The following is a 17,454-nucleotide window of genomic DNA, read 5'->3' as shown; positions in this document are numbered from 1 at the left end:
GGGCTTTAATATTTTGCTGTAGTATGCATAGTACAGTATAAGCAGTACTTTTTATTGCGAGAAGGATCATTGATTCTGAATGAGAAATGTAATGCTGTTCAAATTTCTATGGGTATATGAGAAAAGCCTTTAGAATTCAAACACAACCCCATCTGAAGCAAAAAGTTACAGACAATCCTCTGGGTGTAAGCTTTTTGTTTGCTTAGTTTCATCAAATATTCACAGAATAAGATATGCTGGCAATGAGTACCTCAACGGCAGTATGTTGAGCAACGGTTGCTGCGTAATGAAATAGTTGGGAGTGGCAGAATTTCTGATCAGGCTACAGTTCTGCACACCAACACTAAGGAAAGCACAGTAAAGGATTAACCAGTTTAAAAGTGCCTCTGGAAAGAAGCAGGAGTTAAGATTATTTATAAGGAAAGCAGCACTTGCTTACTTGCCATGTCCCTTAAGGTCAGTTTTTTCTTGTTGATGTTTCAGTTTGTGTGTGTAGTGGGTCATAATTTTGCACCACCCAATAAAGTGTACCTGTTTGTCAGTTATAAGCAAGTGTTTTCTTTCTGAAAAAATAAAAAAGCAGGAAATGTTTGACACACAGCTACTTAAGCATTGACAAACGCATATAGCTAAGGAACTTTCACTTTTACTTGCTTTACTTGAGTTAACACTATGCTCAGCCAGTTCTTAAATTCAATTTGTAAAATCTCCAAGCAGCTTGTGATGGTAAGTACTTCTTGCTACTGATAACATTTACTATTAAAATAAGAATAACATACTTATATGCTAAAAGCCTGAATGAGGACTGCTTCACATTTATTGTGTACAAGCTTCAACTTGTCACTAGCTGCTAACAGTCTGTTTGCTAGTCCATCTTAAGCAGTCTACTGAGGTTTATAAACCCCTCCCAGAAACACATATGCTGTTGAAATTGTTGTTTATTCTGTATTTATACTATGGAATTTTATTGAAGTTTATTTCCTTGCATCCTTTCTTATAAGAATCAAATCAATTGCTACTTTTGTGTAAAGACAGGGTGGACAGGTAAGGATGTTATGGAATACTCAGAGAAGTGAAAGTCCCTCTCATTGAATTAGGTTCTTACACTGGTAAATTATATGTCATCATGCCAAAGTGAAAAGATTCATATCTCCAGCAGGCAGTTATATGTGATAGCTATTCCAGGACGAAGGCCTGGACTGGACTTGGGAGAAAATCTGATGACCTGGACTGATTTTTAACTGATTTCTTCCCAAACTAAATACAACACAACATAGAACATTACCAACTAAAGGAGGAGAATAACAAAATGAATTAAAAGGATAGGCGATGAAGAAAAAATGGCCAAGAGGAGCTGAATGACAGCAAGATTAAAGGGGGAAAGCCCTACATATCCACGTATGTAAAATGCAGCAAATCTGTGACAGTGTCAAGTGCAGGTAATCAGACATCCCAAATTTTTTGGGAGCGCCGGGAGTCTCCCAAAAATCACCATATTCTCCCGGAGTCGTGTAAAGGATACCCAGTCTCCTGGAAATCCAACTTCCTCTCAGTTATTTTAGCAATACCCCGGAAGGAAAAAAAAAATTCTAACTCACAGATGGCGCAGTGGTAGTGCTGCTGCTTTGCAGTAAGGAGATTGTGGGGTCGCTTCCTGGGTCCTCCCTGTGTGGAGAGTGTTTTCAGTAGTGAGAAAAGCGCTATATTAATGTAAAGTATTATTATTAATAATATCTTTAACATTTCCAGTATACTATTCTGTCATGGTTAGAACCCCTTTGTGAATAATTTTTTTACTGCAAACACAGTATGCATCCGAAGTGTGGCACTTTACATTTTTAAATGCTTTTCGGTAGGAAATGCCAACCCTTGCCTTATATCCATTAAAAATAATTATATATTAGCTCATTGCACTGTTTGTAAAAGTGATTTTTTCATAGCCAGCTGTGGTTTAAATGATTGCAAAAGACATATTGAGATGAGTGATGTGTTAGATATGTGACTTACTATTAGCTATGAGATCATTGAAAGAAATATATAGACCTATGGATGTAATACTCCAACCTACACCCTGTCAAGTAAGCAAACCAGCCGCTCTGGTGCAATGTCTGAGGGTTCGCCTCAGGCACTGATGACCGAGATTTGATCCCTACAAGGGAAGGCAAAGGTGTGTACACCAGATGAGCCCCAATTAGGGCGAAACATGTTGTGTACTCTTTGTATTATCTGACAGGTACTCTATAACATATATATATATTGTGGCGGACGGCTGGGACCCTTGTCCGGCCGGGACGTCTGGAGAACAGAAGGGCCAGGGGAGAGGCAATATCTCGCCTGGGATGCAAGAGGACAGCCCCACTACATTACATTGGGGTCACAGTCTTGGAGCATGGTAGCTCAACCCTGTGGGGGACCGAGGCCACTGCAATGGGGTGCCTGGACAATCCCGGAACCCTGACTACAGCACTTCCATCACACCAGAAAGTGATGCCAGAACAGAATCCGAACACACCTGGAATACTTCCGGGTGCCCATGCAGCACATCCTCCACACCAGGAAGTGTTGCAGGAAGTTCACCAGGGTGCACCTGGAGCACATCCAGATGCAACATATAAATGGCCGCCTCACTCCATTCTGGGAGTCGGAGTCAGGAGGCAGAGGACAGAACTTGCAAGGAGAGGAGGCGGCAAAAGGAAAGAGAAGAAAAGTAAAAATAAAGTAAAAAACTGACTTTATTATGGCTATTTGGGATTACTGTGTAGAAAAACAAGAAGGAAATAAACGTGTGTGTTTTAGGACATTGTGAGTCAACATCTCTATCTGTGGTACGTGCTGGCATATTTCCACAATGGATGGATGATGTCTTGATGGATGGTGTCTTGGGGGATCTCCTCTCAGATCTAGACCAGGGCATCACTGAGCTCCTGGACAGTCTGAGGTGCTACCTGGCAGTGTTAGATGGACCGAAACATAATGTCCCAGAGGTATTCTATTGGATTTAGGTCAAGCGAGCGAGGGAGCCAGTCAATGGTATCAATTCTTTCATCCTCCAGGAACTGCCTACATACTCTCACCACGAGGCTGGGCATTGTCTTGCACCAGTAGGAACCTAGGGCCCACTGCACCAGCATAGGTTCTGACAATGGGTCCAAGGATTTCATCCCAATACTTAATGGCAGTCAAGGTGCTATTTTCTAGCCTGTAGAGGTCTGTGCATCCCTCCATGAATATGCCTTCCCAAACCATCACTGACCCACCACAAACCGGTCATGCTGAACGATGTTATAGGCAGCATAATATTGTCCATGGCTTCTCCAGACCCTTTTACATCTGTCACATGTGCTCAGGGTGAACCTACTCTCATCTGTGAAAAGCACAGGGTGCAAGTGGTGGACCTGCCAATTCTGGTATTCTGTGGTAAATGCCAATCAAGCTCCATGGTGCCGGGCAGTGAGCACAGGACCCACTAGAGGATGTTGGGCCCTCAGGCCACCCTCATGAAGTCTGTTTCTGATTGAGAGACATTCACACCAGTGGCCTGCTGGAGGTCATTTTGTAGGGCTCTGGCAGTGCTCATCCTGTTCCTCCTTGCCCAACAGAGCAGATACCGGTCCTGCTGATGGGTTAAGGACCTTTTACGGCCCTGTCCAGCTCTCCTAAAGTAACTGCCTGTCTCCTGGAAAATCCTCCATTCCCTTGAGACTGTGCTGGGAGACACAGCAAACTTTCTGGCAATGGCACATATTGATGTGCCATCCTGGAAAAGTTGGAGTACCTGTGAAACCTCTGTAGGGTCCAGGTATTGCCTCATGCTACCAGTAGTGACACTGACCGTAGCCAAATGCAAAACTAGTGAAGAAACAGTCAGAAAAGATGAGGAGGGAAAAATGGCAGTGGCCTCCACCTGTTAAACCATTGCTGTTTTGGGGGTTGTCTCGTTGTTGCCCTTCTTGTGCACCTGTTGTTAATTTCATTAACACCAAAGCAGCTGAAACTGATTAACAACCCCCTCTGCTACTTAAACGACAAGATCAATATCCCAGAAATTTCATTGACTTGATGCTATACTCTGATTAAAAAGTGTTCCTTTAAATATACAGTATATGGACGAAAAGGTCTGTGATATGGTTTGCATATTAGTAGCCAGAAATCCACAAAGGGAGAAAAATGTATTCTTAAGCTTTCAACAACCTAGAAGGTGTCATAATCACAGGAACATGATTAGACATACAGGAATCAAGGCAATATATAGCAAATGAGGGAGGAGTTGTAAGGGTGTAGATTAATAAGGTGGGATTCAGAGGGTGTTGGTAATTATTTTATTATTTGAGTGTTCTTCTTTTTAAGCCTGCATATGCTGGGTTCATGTCCATTTGTCTGCTAAAGGTGTTTTCATTTGAGAGCCATAATTCAGCTAGCTCTCTGGCACTCTTAGTATTAGCCCTGAATTTTACTTGCACAGTGTCACAGTTAAATGTGTGTCTGGTAGATCTTGTATGTGTGTTTATCAGAGACGTGTTGTGAGATGCTTTAGATGTTTGTTCCATGCATACAGATTTGAGAGAGTCCCACAGAAATGTTGGGGCACCAGTCAGGCCACCCCATGTAATGAAGAAATATTCAATAGAGGCAAAAGAAATAGGCACTTGCACGCACTGTAACTGAAACAAAGGCAATTGCCTACAAATTGGCTTTGAAAGGGTTTCTCTAAAGCTTGGGTCAGTCTTTGGAGAAGACCGCCCTGTGCATTGCTGTTATCCAAAAAGTGATGCCACCTTTCAGTGAAGTTCTCTTTTTATACTGTCTGGGTCAAAAGTGGTGGAGCTTCTCTGTCTCTGTTGCCCTCATTGGGCATCTTCTTGGAACTGTGAAGGAAAGAAAAGGAGATACAATGTTTAGCAACATCACCACCTCTTGTCCTTGTGGGATACCTTATACTTCAGATGAGCCTTTGACGCACATACATGGCAATATAATATATATGCAATATATATATTATATATATATATTATACAATATTATAATAACTAACCCATAAAATGAACTGAAGCAACAATGGCAATTAAAATGATAGCATATTGGAACTTATGTCAGCACATAAAGAAACAAACATACATAAAAGTAATACTTTGCAGATAGACTAAGGATATTGTCCATGTATGCCAGGATACAAAAGGGTTGGCTAATGTGAAAAGAGTTCTCATAGAAACACCATTATTTTTCCTAATATAAATTAGGATATGCTATGTGGGAATGTGTCCATGTGCAGGAAACTTATGACTGCAGTTTGTCAAATACAGATATAATTAGATTTTCTAAAGGGTATAGGTTTGTTGTGCCCAATTAAGTGGAACACAAGGCTCTTTTACTGGTTGAACACCTGCCAGCCTTTGAACTTAATCAGTTGCAATTGCTAACTCTTTTGATCAACACTTTGTTTCAGATTTATAGTAGTTACATGCTACTTAAAAGACTGGAAGTGGAGTGCTGCTTTTGCAATATTTAAGATTTCTTCTCTTGGTAGATCAACAGGATGCTAAGCTGCAAGTCAACAGGCATCCTCTAGGTGTCTCTGTATACACTATTAATGATATTTTATGATATTTAGTATAGATTGTGATTAATTAAACTGGGGACAAAATACAATGTATCTTTGGTGTAGGAAAAGAAACAATAATATATAACATAATCATAGCTATTCCAATTCAGAAAATGCTGAACATTTGGATTATTTTTGTTTTTCAAAACAGAAAAGAAATACTTCCATCATGAACAAAACTTACCAAAAACACAATTGAGAATTTGTCAGATAATCTGAAAGTGAAAAACCAAACATGTAAATGATGCTTAATACTGTTTTACAGGCATAGTATTAAAGCAAAAATTTCATGAACATTCCATCCATCCATCCATTTTCCAACCCGCTGAATCTGAACACAGGGTCATGGGGGTCTGCTGGAGCCAATCCCAGCCAACACAGGGCACAAGGCAGGAACCAATCCCAGGCAGGGTGCCAACCTACTGCAGGACACACTCAAACACACCCATACACCAAGCAAACACTAGGGCCAATTTAGAATCGCCAATCCACCTAACCTTCATGTCTTTGGACTGTGGGAGGAAACCGGAGCGCCCGGAGGAAACCCACGCAGACACGGGGAGAACATGCAAACTCCACGCAGGGAGGACCCGGGAAGCGAACCCAGGTCTCCTAACTGTGAGGCAGCAGTGCTACAACTGCGCCACCGTGCCACCCATTAACATTCCATCCATGATACAATTAATTTAGAATTGATTTCAATAGTGACGCTGGCTTACTCACAGATGTTAGCTTCAGTACCGCAGAATCCCTTAGGGGATGTTGTACATTGCATTTAATCTTTAATACTAATATACTGGACCTGCAATAACTAGTAATATACAAAAAATCATTATGATTTTCTCATTTCCAAAATTGCAAAACAAAACAAAAACAATATGTTACAGGGAGACAGAGGCAGGCATCCTGTTTCTTGAATTGCCATTTTTTCATTTGGCCTTCCTTAAAGTTCTGTTTTCACCTCCTATATGCATCCTCATGACAAATGATTAAAAACATGTTTTAGAGACTCATAAATTGAATTAAATACTCATTGTTGATTTGCTAATGAAATAATGTACCTTAATTTAATTTTATCACATAAGCCTATGTTTGACATCTTATAAAAAACAGCTATCCTTTATACGGTTTTGGCCATCTATATTCTATAATTTTACACTGAAATGTATTACATATTTTCTCATATTCTTACATTTTTTGATATACCTTTAATTACCTGTTATCATGTCCTCACTTTCTTTTTGTTCTTCCATGAACTGTTCTGTTCATTTTTTTTGTTTTGCATATGTGGTTATATTTTATTCCTGCAATATTCCTTCCACAAAATTAACACTGAAATTTTTAACAAATTGTTCACATGACCACCTGTTTTAATATGTTATCAAATCACCTGTGATGTGCACCTAACATGAATGGCACCAACTAATGTCTTTTCTTAAAGGGGGGATTGGAAGGAATGTCAAAATCAACTACGTAACTGTTCCTTGTAACCTCTTACCTGTCTCACTGTCCATTCTATACCATGTGTATTTAACCCAAGGAGGCTCTACAGCAGGCTGTTTTGCTGACTTGGAATGTCTTTACTTTCACTTTGTTACTTCAAGCCAATAGAGAACTTCCCAAAAGCATCATTTTGAATGCCTTGTTTTGTGTTTCATGTTTACTTAACTTTATTCTTCTGATAAAATGAATATAAACTTTCCACATATAAACCACATTAAGGCTGAAATATATTGAATGAAGGTATTGGCTGATTAGATATTCAATTACAATTGTCCCTTTTATTTCTTTGTTAAACAAGATACTATGAAAGAGGGATGTGAAAATCACATCCTTTCCCAGTAGCCAAACAATAAAGAGATGCAAAGCAGCAAACAAATGGCCATCTAAGTCAGGGTCTCAAACAATCCCAGTGGGCCAACATTTCTTCTCACAGTCTCCTACTTACCTGTTTTTTCAATGGCTTACTAGTGTCCTTAGTTTGTCATACCAGCCATTTGCAAAACATATTTTTGTTTTTCTGAGATCACCATCCAAAGACTTTGGGGAATCACAGAAGGTCAGTATTTCTCACACCCTTTCTTTTTTTTCTTTTCAGGTATTTTTTTGAGAAAGAAAGACATGGATACAAAAGGGATCTATGATAGTCTGGTTATCTATTGGCTTACTTTGTATGCTAATATTGTTTTGCTGTCTCTTAAAACAGTATGAAACTATTTAAATGCAGGATAATTTCAATCAAGGCAACACAGTATGTTCAATTAGTAAAGATGAGCTAAATGATTGGTGTGAAGCTGAATTTGCAGTGAAACTTGGAGTTTTGTTTTGCTTGCAAAAAATGGTTTCGCAAACCATTGAAATTTTCGTCTTTTTACGTATTTATTTTCATCTATATCTAAAACATTCTTCTCAATGTGGAAAGGCAAGGCAAAATTTATTCTGGTGCAGTGTAGAAAAATGGGAGCAAATGCAGAATAGATATCTGTAATAAATTTAAAGGTATTTCTTATCTTCTAAAATCCAATGTGGCCAGTAAGCCTCCATGAGGATCCTGGCTTGGATCAGCTTATAGATTTGAAGAATGGTGAGTGCAGATGGAGTTACTTCTGACCTCAAATGAACAACGTGAGACATGACCAGTGCTGTAAATGTGCAGGCATGCATTGAATGAGGTGCTGGGAGCCACATGGAATACTCCTAGGAAGACTGGGGTGGAGGCAGTAGCATTAGAGAGTAGCTGAAGAAGAGGACAACGGTTTTGGCTACAAAATATCTCTTATGGAGCTATATTCCTTTGTTATCTTCTGTAAACCACTTTAAAAACCTCATTTTAGTGATTTTGTGCTTCACGAATGCATACAGTAATTGCATGCAAAACAAATTTTAGGGGCAATGTTACAATATTATACAAAAGTAAACTCTGATGTTTTGCTCATCACTATTCAACAGCATTAATACTGTAATTGGTTACTAACAGAGAAACTGGTTGGAATAAAAACCTGTAGCCACAGGAGTGTGACACCTCTGTTCACATCATTGTTATGGAATTGCTACAAAACAAACCAACTAATGGCCAGTAAAATTAACAGCTTCGTTTTCAACAGATCTGAACATTAAACTTCTAAAACTTTACAGAAAAACATATTGTTAGTCTGACCTTCTATACATTTCAATTTTTAAGGTAACACATTTTTTTACCACAGTGTACCTTTTCCTTACTTTTGAGAAGTTTCAGTTTCTCTTGGAATAAAATCCCCAATATACTCAGCTTACTTTGGCTGATATTATTGCATCATAGCCACAGGACAGAGAAAGGGCTTCTTCTTCTTCTTCCGGCTGCTCCCATTAGGGGTTGCCTCAGCAGATCATCTTTTTCCATATCTTTCTGTCCTCTGCATCTTGCTCTGTTACACTCATCACCTGCATGTCCTCTCTCACCACATCCATAAACCTTCGCTTAGGCCTTCCTCTTTTCCTTTTTCCTTGGCAGCTCTATCTTTAGTCATCCTTCTCCCAATATACCCAGCATCTCTCCTCTGCACATGTCCAAACCAACGCAATCTCGCCTCTCTGACTTTGTCTCCCAACCGCCCAACTTGAGCTGACCCTCTAATGTACTCATTTCTAATCCTATCCATCCTCGTCACACCCAGTGCTATTCTTAGCATCTTTTTTTTTTTTATTTATTTATTAATTTTATTGTAATCATTCCATACAATGTAGATTAATTCATAACAAAAAAGAATTAAAGACAAATCAAACCCCACCCTTGAGAAGGAGAGCTTAGTCAAAGGAGAATTGCTTAGGGCTTTTTAATAGGGCAAAAATAAACAAAAAAAGGAAGAAATATATATAGGTGAATAAAAAAAAGAAAGAAAAAAAAATGGAGAAGGGAAATAAAGCGGTAATAATTATTTCTCTTATTCTAAAATATTATTGATTAAATCCTGCCAGGTTTTGAAAAAATTCTGTACAGATCCTCTAACTGAGAATTTGATTTTTTCCAATTTCAAATAATATAAAACATCGATTTCCCACTGACTTATCAGAGGAGAGTTAGGATTCTTCCAATTTAACAAAATAAGTCTGCGTGCCACAAGTGTAGTGAATGCAATCACCGTTTGCTTGTCCTTCTCCACTTCAAGTCCATCTGGAAGAACACCAAACACAGCTATTAATGGGTTAGGAGGGATTGTGACCACAAGGCTGTCTGAAAGGCACTTAAAAATTTTGGTCCAAAATGATGTTAGTTTGGTGCAGGCCCAAAACATGTGACCCAATGAGGCAGGAGCTTGGTTCAGCGTTCACAGGTTGGATCTTGCACTGGAAACATTTTGGACAGTTTTAAGCGAGGCAGATGAGCTTGATATATAATTTTTAGTTGTATAATTATATGCTTTGCACATATGGAGCTTGAGTGAATTCCCTGCATTGCTACCTTCCACTCCTTTTCTGATATATTGATTAAGAGATCTTTTTCCCAATGTCCTCTTGGGTCTTTGAAAGGTAGGGACTCTAATAAGATTTTATATAATGCGGAAATGGTGTTTAATTCCTCGAATTTGAGCAGTATTTTTTCCAGCATGGTGGAGGGTACGAGGTGGGGAAAATCGGGCAGTTTCTGTTTAACAAAGTTTCTAATTTGAAGATAGTGAAAGAAATGTGTAGCTGGGAGGTTGAATTTGGAACATAATTGTTCAAAAGATGCAAATATGTTGTCTATATAAAGATCTCTGAGCATTTTAATCCCAAATCTTATCCAGGTATGGATATTTTTGCAAGGGTTGAAAGAGGTGGTTCTCTTGCAGAGGTGCCACGGATAAAAGATTTTCCATCTTAAAATGCTTTCTAATTTGGTTCCATATTCTGAGTGAATCAAGCACAATTGGGTTATTAGTATATTTGCGATAACTTGCATTTATTGGAGCGCAGAGCAGGGAATATAAAGAAGTACTACAGGATTTTACTTCTATTGCGAACCAAGCCTGTGTATGTTCGTTTTTTTGTGTCCAGGGGCCTCATGTATAACGCCGTGCGTAGAACTCACACTATAACATGGCGTAAGCACAAAAGCGGGATTGTGCGTACGCACAGAAAAATCCAGATGCAGGAATCTGTGCGCACGCATACTTTTACGTTCTTCCACTACATAAATCCCGATCAGCGTGAAAAGTAACGCACGTGCACGCGCCTTCTGTCCCGCCCCAACTCCTCCCAGAATTACGCCTCTTTGAATATGCAAATCAATATAAATAGCCTTATGGGAAAAGCACAGGGGGAAAATATAAGAATTTCAGCGAATACCAAGTGGAAGCAAAGGAAAAACCTACTATTTGTTGGTTTAAACAGTGGTATAATCAACAAAAGAAAGTTGATCGAGTGACAGAGTGTCGGAGAAACTCGAAAGATCCAAGTTCACAAAGTCGCACAGTGCCCGAAATAATAAAGAAATCACATATCAAAGTCGCCGTGAAAAGGCGAGTCGTAGCCCACCGTCTGAGTGTCATATGAAAGCTTATTAGGGTACAGACAAAACAAATAGGCACACAGTGGGAAAAAAGCACGAAATGTCAACTTTAATCTTGAAATTTCCACTTTAATCACGTGGTTTATTTTGCCATTAAAGTAGAACATCATAAACTTCATCTTAAAATCGTTTATTTTACTAGTTTCTCAAGTAGCACGTTAAATGCTTTGTTCTGTATTTGATCTTCTATGTGCTCTATGTGTGTGAATCACTACGTGCTTCCATTCTTTCTCTTTCTCCGACAGGACACAGAATCCATTACATTCGTGATATTACAGCTCTCTGAATAATTAAAATACTGAGATGTATACGTGATATCTTTTTCATGATGATAGGAATGAAAGCATGTTATTAAACATGGGAACACGGTGGCGCAGTGATTGTTCCTATCTCACGCAAGAGTCTTGCTGCGCCATGTGCAGCCTTCGATTAAATAATTTATTACAGAAGTACTGTCTCTTTCAAACGTACTAACCTCCAATTCCTGTCCTAACTTTTCTTTCTCCAAATGCCCAATCGCCACACAATCAGCTCTGTAATAGACGTTAAGCCATCTGTAAGCCTAGAACGCCGATTCTTCAAAACTTTTAAGGAACATTGAAATATCTTCGTAGTACATGTTTAATTATTCTATCCGTCTATCTTTCCAGTGTAGCGTCAGCACCAACAAGAATACAACGCAATGCAGGAACAATCCCTGAACTAGCTAGCGCTGCGGCACCGTGTCCTCACATGTTTAATTATTAACAATACAGATTATTTAAATGAAGTTAAAGTTTTAGCTGTATAATATAATCAACATATTTTGCTGCATTTCATCTTAAAAATGATATCATCATATGTAAATACACGCTTCATAAAGTGGCGCAGGTTGTGCAATATTATAACTGTAGTGCAAGTTTACAGTGAGGTAATTGTACTTATAAGTTCAAACAGTTCTACAAGGAGCACTTGATGGACTGATTGAGTGCGTTTAGAGTTCTTGGGATGAAACTGTTTCTGAACCGCGAAGTCCGTACAGGGAAGTCTCTGAAACGTTTTGTCTTGGCTCAGGCAGCGTCTGCTTCATGCTGTATACCGATAATTCTCTTTCCAATCAGCTGCTGCTGTGAGTCCCCACTAAGATACAGTGATATAAATACTCCGAGTGGTGCCGTGAGAGTAATATGGAAAAAGATGATCTGCTGTGGCAACACCTAACGGGAGAAGCTGAAAGAAGAAGAAGATGCAGTGAGAGTTACAATGCTAAAGCAGTTATGGTATTTGGAATACTATGGCTATTTCCTGGACCATTATATTGCTGCAGGTTAATTACAATCAGATGCATTACACTAATAAACAATATGCAGTTAGTTTCAGTGTATTTATAAAGCCGCATCAGGAATGTGGATCTAAGAAAGAAAGGGTGATCACACAGGAACAGTGGCACTGCTTTGACGCTGGGTGCCACCAGTCTGCAAAACCGAGCGGAGAAATTGCGTACGCCAAGGTATGAGTTACCGTGGAAATGTGCGTGGCTTTACACCAAGTTTAGGTTTTATACATCGCGATTTGAGCGTGAAAAGGTTCGTACGCAACATTTCTGTGCGTACGCACCGTTTATACATGAGGCCCCAGGTTTTTATGGCTTGTATGTTTGCTGCCCAGTAATAAAATTGAAAATTAGGTAAAGCCATGCCACCTTCTGCCTGAGGTCTTTGTAGGGTTGCTCTTCGGATACATGGGTGTTTTGAGTTCCAGATGAATGAGGTTATTGTTGAATCTAATTGCTTAAAAAATGATTTATTGATATATATTGGAATGTTTTGAAATAAAAAAAGAAGTTTAGGAAGGATATTCATCTTAACAGCATTAATTCTTCCGGCTAGAGTGACATGAAGGGTTGACGATCTATGCAAGTCTTGCTTAATTTTTTCCATACAGACGGCAAAATTTTGTTGATAAAGAGCTTTATGTTTACTTGTGATATTTACCCCTGGGTATTTAAACTGATCTGCTATGGTAAAAGGTACGGTGTCCAATCTAATATTATATGCTTGTGAATTCACTGGAAAGAGTATACTTTTATTCAGATTAATTCTGAGACCAGATATCTTTTGAAATTCTGTGAGTGCTGTTAAAACTGCAGGCACAGTATTTTCTGAGTCTGATATATACAAAACCATATCATCTGCATATAGAGAAATTTTCTGTTCCAGTCCTTCTCTGATAATCCCTTTTATCTGATAAGAGTTTCGACAGTGAACCGCCAGTGGTTCAATGGCGATTGCAAACAGCAGTGGCGACAAGGGACATCCTTGTCTGGTGCCACGTTCTAGCTTAAAGTAGTCTGAACAAATGTTGTTATACAAACTGAAGCTTCTGGATTGGTATACAGTAGTTTGATCCATGCACAAATATTCGGGCCAAACCCAAATTTCTCCAATGCAGTGAAAAGGTAGTTCCATTCAATCATATCAAATGCTTTTTCTGCTTCTAATGATGGTAATATCTCTGGGGTGTTTGATTATGCTGGTGAATATATTACATTAAACAGGCGTCGGAGATTTGAAGATAGGTGTTGGCCTTTAATAAATCCAGTTTGATCCTGTGATATTACCGAGGGCAGCACTTTCTCCATCCTTCTAGCTAGAATTTTTGAGAGTATCTTAACATCATTATTAAGGAGTGAAATTGGTCTATATGATGCACATTGTAACAAGTCCTTATTTTGTTTAGGAAAGATGGTGATTAATGCTTGACAAACTGTTTGAGGTAGTATTTGGTTGTCTCTAGCTTCTGTAAGTGTTGCCAATAAGAGGGGAGCTAGCTGAGTGGAGAATTTCTTATAAAATTCTACAGGTAACCATCTGGGCCTGCTGATTTCCCGCTTTGAAGTGATAGTAATTCTGATAGCGTCAGAGGTTTATCCAGTTCCTCAGCACTTAAAGCATCTATTTGTGGCGTCTTAAATGTATCCAGAAATGCATTAGATTTTGTGTTGTCTTCTTTGAACTCAGCAGAATATAAGGATTTATAATAAACTCTAAATGTGTGTGTTATGTTTTTATGGTCAATGATTTCTTCTCCATTCGTGTTGGTGATTACTGATATTGCATTGCAGACTTCTTGTTTGTGAATTTGTTGAGCTAAAAGCTAAATAGCTTTATCTCCGTGTTCATAGTAATGATGTCTTGACTTATAAATAAGTTGTTTAGTTTCTTTAGTTGTCAAGATGTTGAGTTCTGTATGCAGGGCCTGCCTTTTCCTGTGAAGAGCTTCACTTGGACACCTGGCTTGTTCTTCATCTATTCTAGTAATTTCGCTTCTTAGCGCTAACACTTTCTTGGTTTCTAATTTATTTCTGTGGGAAAGATATGAAATAATCTGTCCTCTTAAGAAGGCCTTTAGAGTTTCCCAGAGTGTTCCTGCAGAAACCTCTGTGGGCGTGTTTGTCTCTAGGAAGAAGCTGATTTGTTTGGATATAAATTCTGTGCAGTTCTCGTCTGCTAATAGAAGAGGGTTAAGACGCCATCTATGAGGTGAGTGTGAGGGGCTTAATGATTTTAGCTCCAAGACTAGAGGGGCATGGTCGGAGATAACAATTGTGTCGTATTTGCATGATTTAATCGTAGGCAGGAAATTATTGTCTATAAAAAAATAATCAATTCTTGAATAGCTATGATGCACTGGTGAGTAGAACGAATATGTTCTTGAGTTGTGGTCAGTTAAAAACTGTGTAATTGTCTTTGCAGTGTTAGATGTCGTCCCCCCTGTCACAGGAGTCCTATCTAAGAGTGGATTTAAAACACAATTAAAGTCCCCAGCCATTATAATTTTATGAGTGTTCACATTGGGAATGGATGCAAATAGATTTTGCATGAATTCCTTATCATCGACATTGGGTGCATAAACATTTATCAAAATCATTTACTGTGAAATAAGTTGCCCATGACCATCACATATCTCCCTTTGGGGTCCGATACTACATCTGATGCTACAAATGGGACTGTTTGTGTATGAGAATTCCCACACCTCTAGTTTTCTTTATAAAGCTAGAGTGGAACATTTGGCCAGTCCAGTCATTTTGCAGTCTAAACTGTATCCTTGCTTAGAAAGTGGGTCTCCTGTAAAAATACTATTTTAGTGTTTAAGCCTGTTAGGTGAGAGCATACTTTCTTTCTCTTTAATTCGTGATTCAGGCCTTTAACATTCCAGCTCACAAAGTTGACTGTCCCATCATGGAGACATTGATTCTGAGTTTTTAATGTCATTTTATATTCTTAACTGGTAGTGAGGCAGTTTTAATCTTAATTTCAAAATTCCCCATGAGTTATTGCATTTTAGCCTATTGTTGCATTGATATTCATAGTTATAAGGATTAGAAGAATAGATTAGATATAGCCTGCTCTCCTCTCCCCCCTTTATCCCCCCACCCCCCATTTTGCCTCCCCACATGAGGCTTGATCCCACTTAGCATCTTTAACTCTGCTACCTCCACTTCTGTCTCCTGCTTTCTGTTCAGTGCCACCGTCTCCAACCCATATAACATAGCTGGTCTCACTACCATCCTGTAGATCTTTCCTTTTACTCTTGCTGATACCCGTCTGTCACAAATTACTCCTGACACTCTTCTCCACCCATTCCACCCTGCCTGCACTCTCTTTTTCATCTCTCTTCCACAATCGACATTACTCTGTACTGTTGATCCCAAGTATTTAAACTCATCCACCTTCGCCAACTTTACTTCCTGCATCCTCACCATTCCACTGACTTCCCTCTCATTTACACACATTTATTCTGTCTTGTTCCTACTGACCTTCATTCCTCTCCTCTCTAGAGCATATCTCCACCTCTCCAGGGTTTCCTCAACCTGCTCCCTACTATCGCTACAGATCACAATGTCATCAGCAAACATCATAGTCCACGGGGACTCCTGTCTAATCTCGTCTGTCAACCTGTCCATCAACATTGCAAATAAGAAAGGGCTCAGAGCCAATCCCTGATGTAATCCCACCTCCAACTTGAATGCATCCATCACTCCTACCGCAGACCTCACCACTGTACACTTCCCTCATACATATCCTGTACAAGTCTTACTTACTTCTCTGCCACTCCCAACTTCCTCATACAATACCACAGCTCCTCTCGAGGCACCCTGTCATATGCTTTCTCCCGGTCCACAAAGACTCAATGCAATTCCTTCTGGCCTTCTCTATACTTCTCCATCAACATCCTCAGAGCAAAGGTGAGCCCCAGCAGAGGAGTGTTTGGCTGACACTCGGTGGGGCTGAAGAAATCTGTCACGGAGCTGCAGTGACCGGTATTGAAGACGACTGGCCGTTGAAAGGCAGCGGCAGTCGTGAAGGCTTTGGGTTGGTCTAGCCCCAGCATGAGCGCCCTGGCCGCTGGGGAAAGAACCCAAGTCTCGGTCCGGATGGAGCCCGACGTAGCCAGGGATCAGAGGGCTACTGGACCAGTGCTGAAGGCAGCTGCACCTGCAGGGTAGGGCGACTCCCCTGTTGCGGCACTTTTTTATATACTGTAGGCGATGCGGAAAATCTAACTAAAAGTGCAGTTTGCCAGGCAATGCGTAAAGTCTGTGGCTCTGAAATATTTCCATCGGGTTTTCATAGTGTTTCCTGGACACCTGCGTGTGCAGACAGTAAAAGAAGCGTTTCATGCCATTGCAGGTAGGTTATACACAGGCTAAAACACCCACAGTTCCATGAAGAATCTCACAATCAGCCTAACATTCTCATTACCAGGATTTCCAAATGTGATTGGGGCACATTGGGACTGATCAGAGTGGAGTTTGATCAAACATTATTTGGAAAATGTACCTCTCCTCCTGATGAATAATCAGAAACAGTGTCTTCATCAAATATTTGACCTTTGTCAATATCTCATTGGTCAGACACAGGTTCAAGGGATATGACATTCCCTGCAACTGACCCAACAAAAAAGAGGGCTATATGGAACATACCTATGGCACACAATGAGGACAAATATATGCAGTGACCATCCTTTACCTGAAATGAAGTGACCACTGCATCCTGCCACTGGTTCTGAGGAGGAGCTTCCCCCTGGAATGCCATCAGAAACAGGGCGATGGGCATTTTGCTGGAGAGCCAACTCTTCTGCAGGGGTTAAGTCTGGACCGCGTGGACCTCCACCTGTTTTTTGCTTGTCTGTCTTCTTATTAGCTTTAAAATTAATGTTTTTTATATTATATATGATTCTTTATGTCAACAATTCTTTAAATAGTTATATACCAATATTTACCAGTTTGAAGTATATTCTTGTACTTCACTTTAACCTGTTCCCATGTTCTCCTTGTGCTCACTTT

At 39.7% G+C, this 17,454-nt stretch overlaps 1 protein-coding gene across 1 annotated transcript in view; it reads left to right on the top strand.

The window, feature by feature from the left end:
* Nucleotides 1-329: 329 nt before the first annotated feature.
* Nucleotides 330-17,454, top strand: part of LOC127528868 (uncharacterized) — a 335,224-nt gene continuing 318,099 nt past the window's right edge. Inside the window, exon 1 of the mRNA XM_051930191.1 lies at nucleotides 330-456. Within this exon, the coding sequence (XP_051786151.1) occupies nucleotides 445-456 (12 nt within the window). The 5' untranslated portion in view covers nucleotides 330-444. The remainder of the gene's footprint in view (nucleotides 457-17,454) is intronic.

Source organism: Erpetoichthys calabaricus, chromosome 7 (assembly GCF_900747795.2).
Source record: "Erpetoichthys calabaricus chromosome 7, fErpCal1.3, whole genome shotgun sequence".
Taxonomy (NCBI): domain Eukaryota; kingdom Metazoa; phylum Chordata; class Cladistia; order Polypteriformes; family Polypteridae; genus Erpetoichthys; species Erpetoichthys calabaricus.
This window is presented reverse-complemented; position numbering and strand designations above follow the sequence as displayed.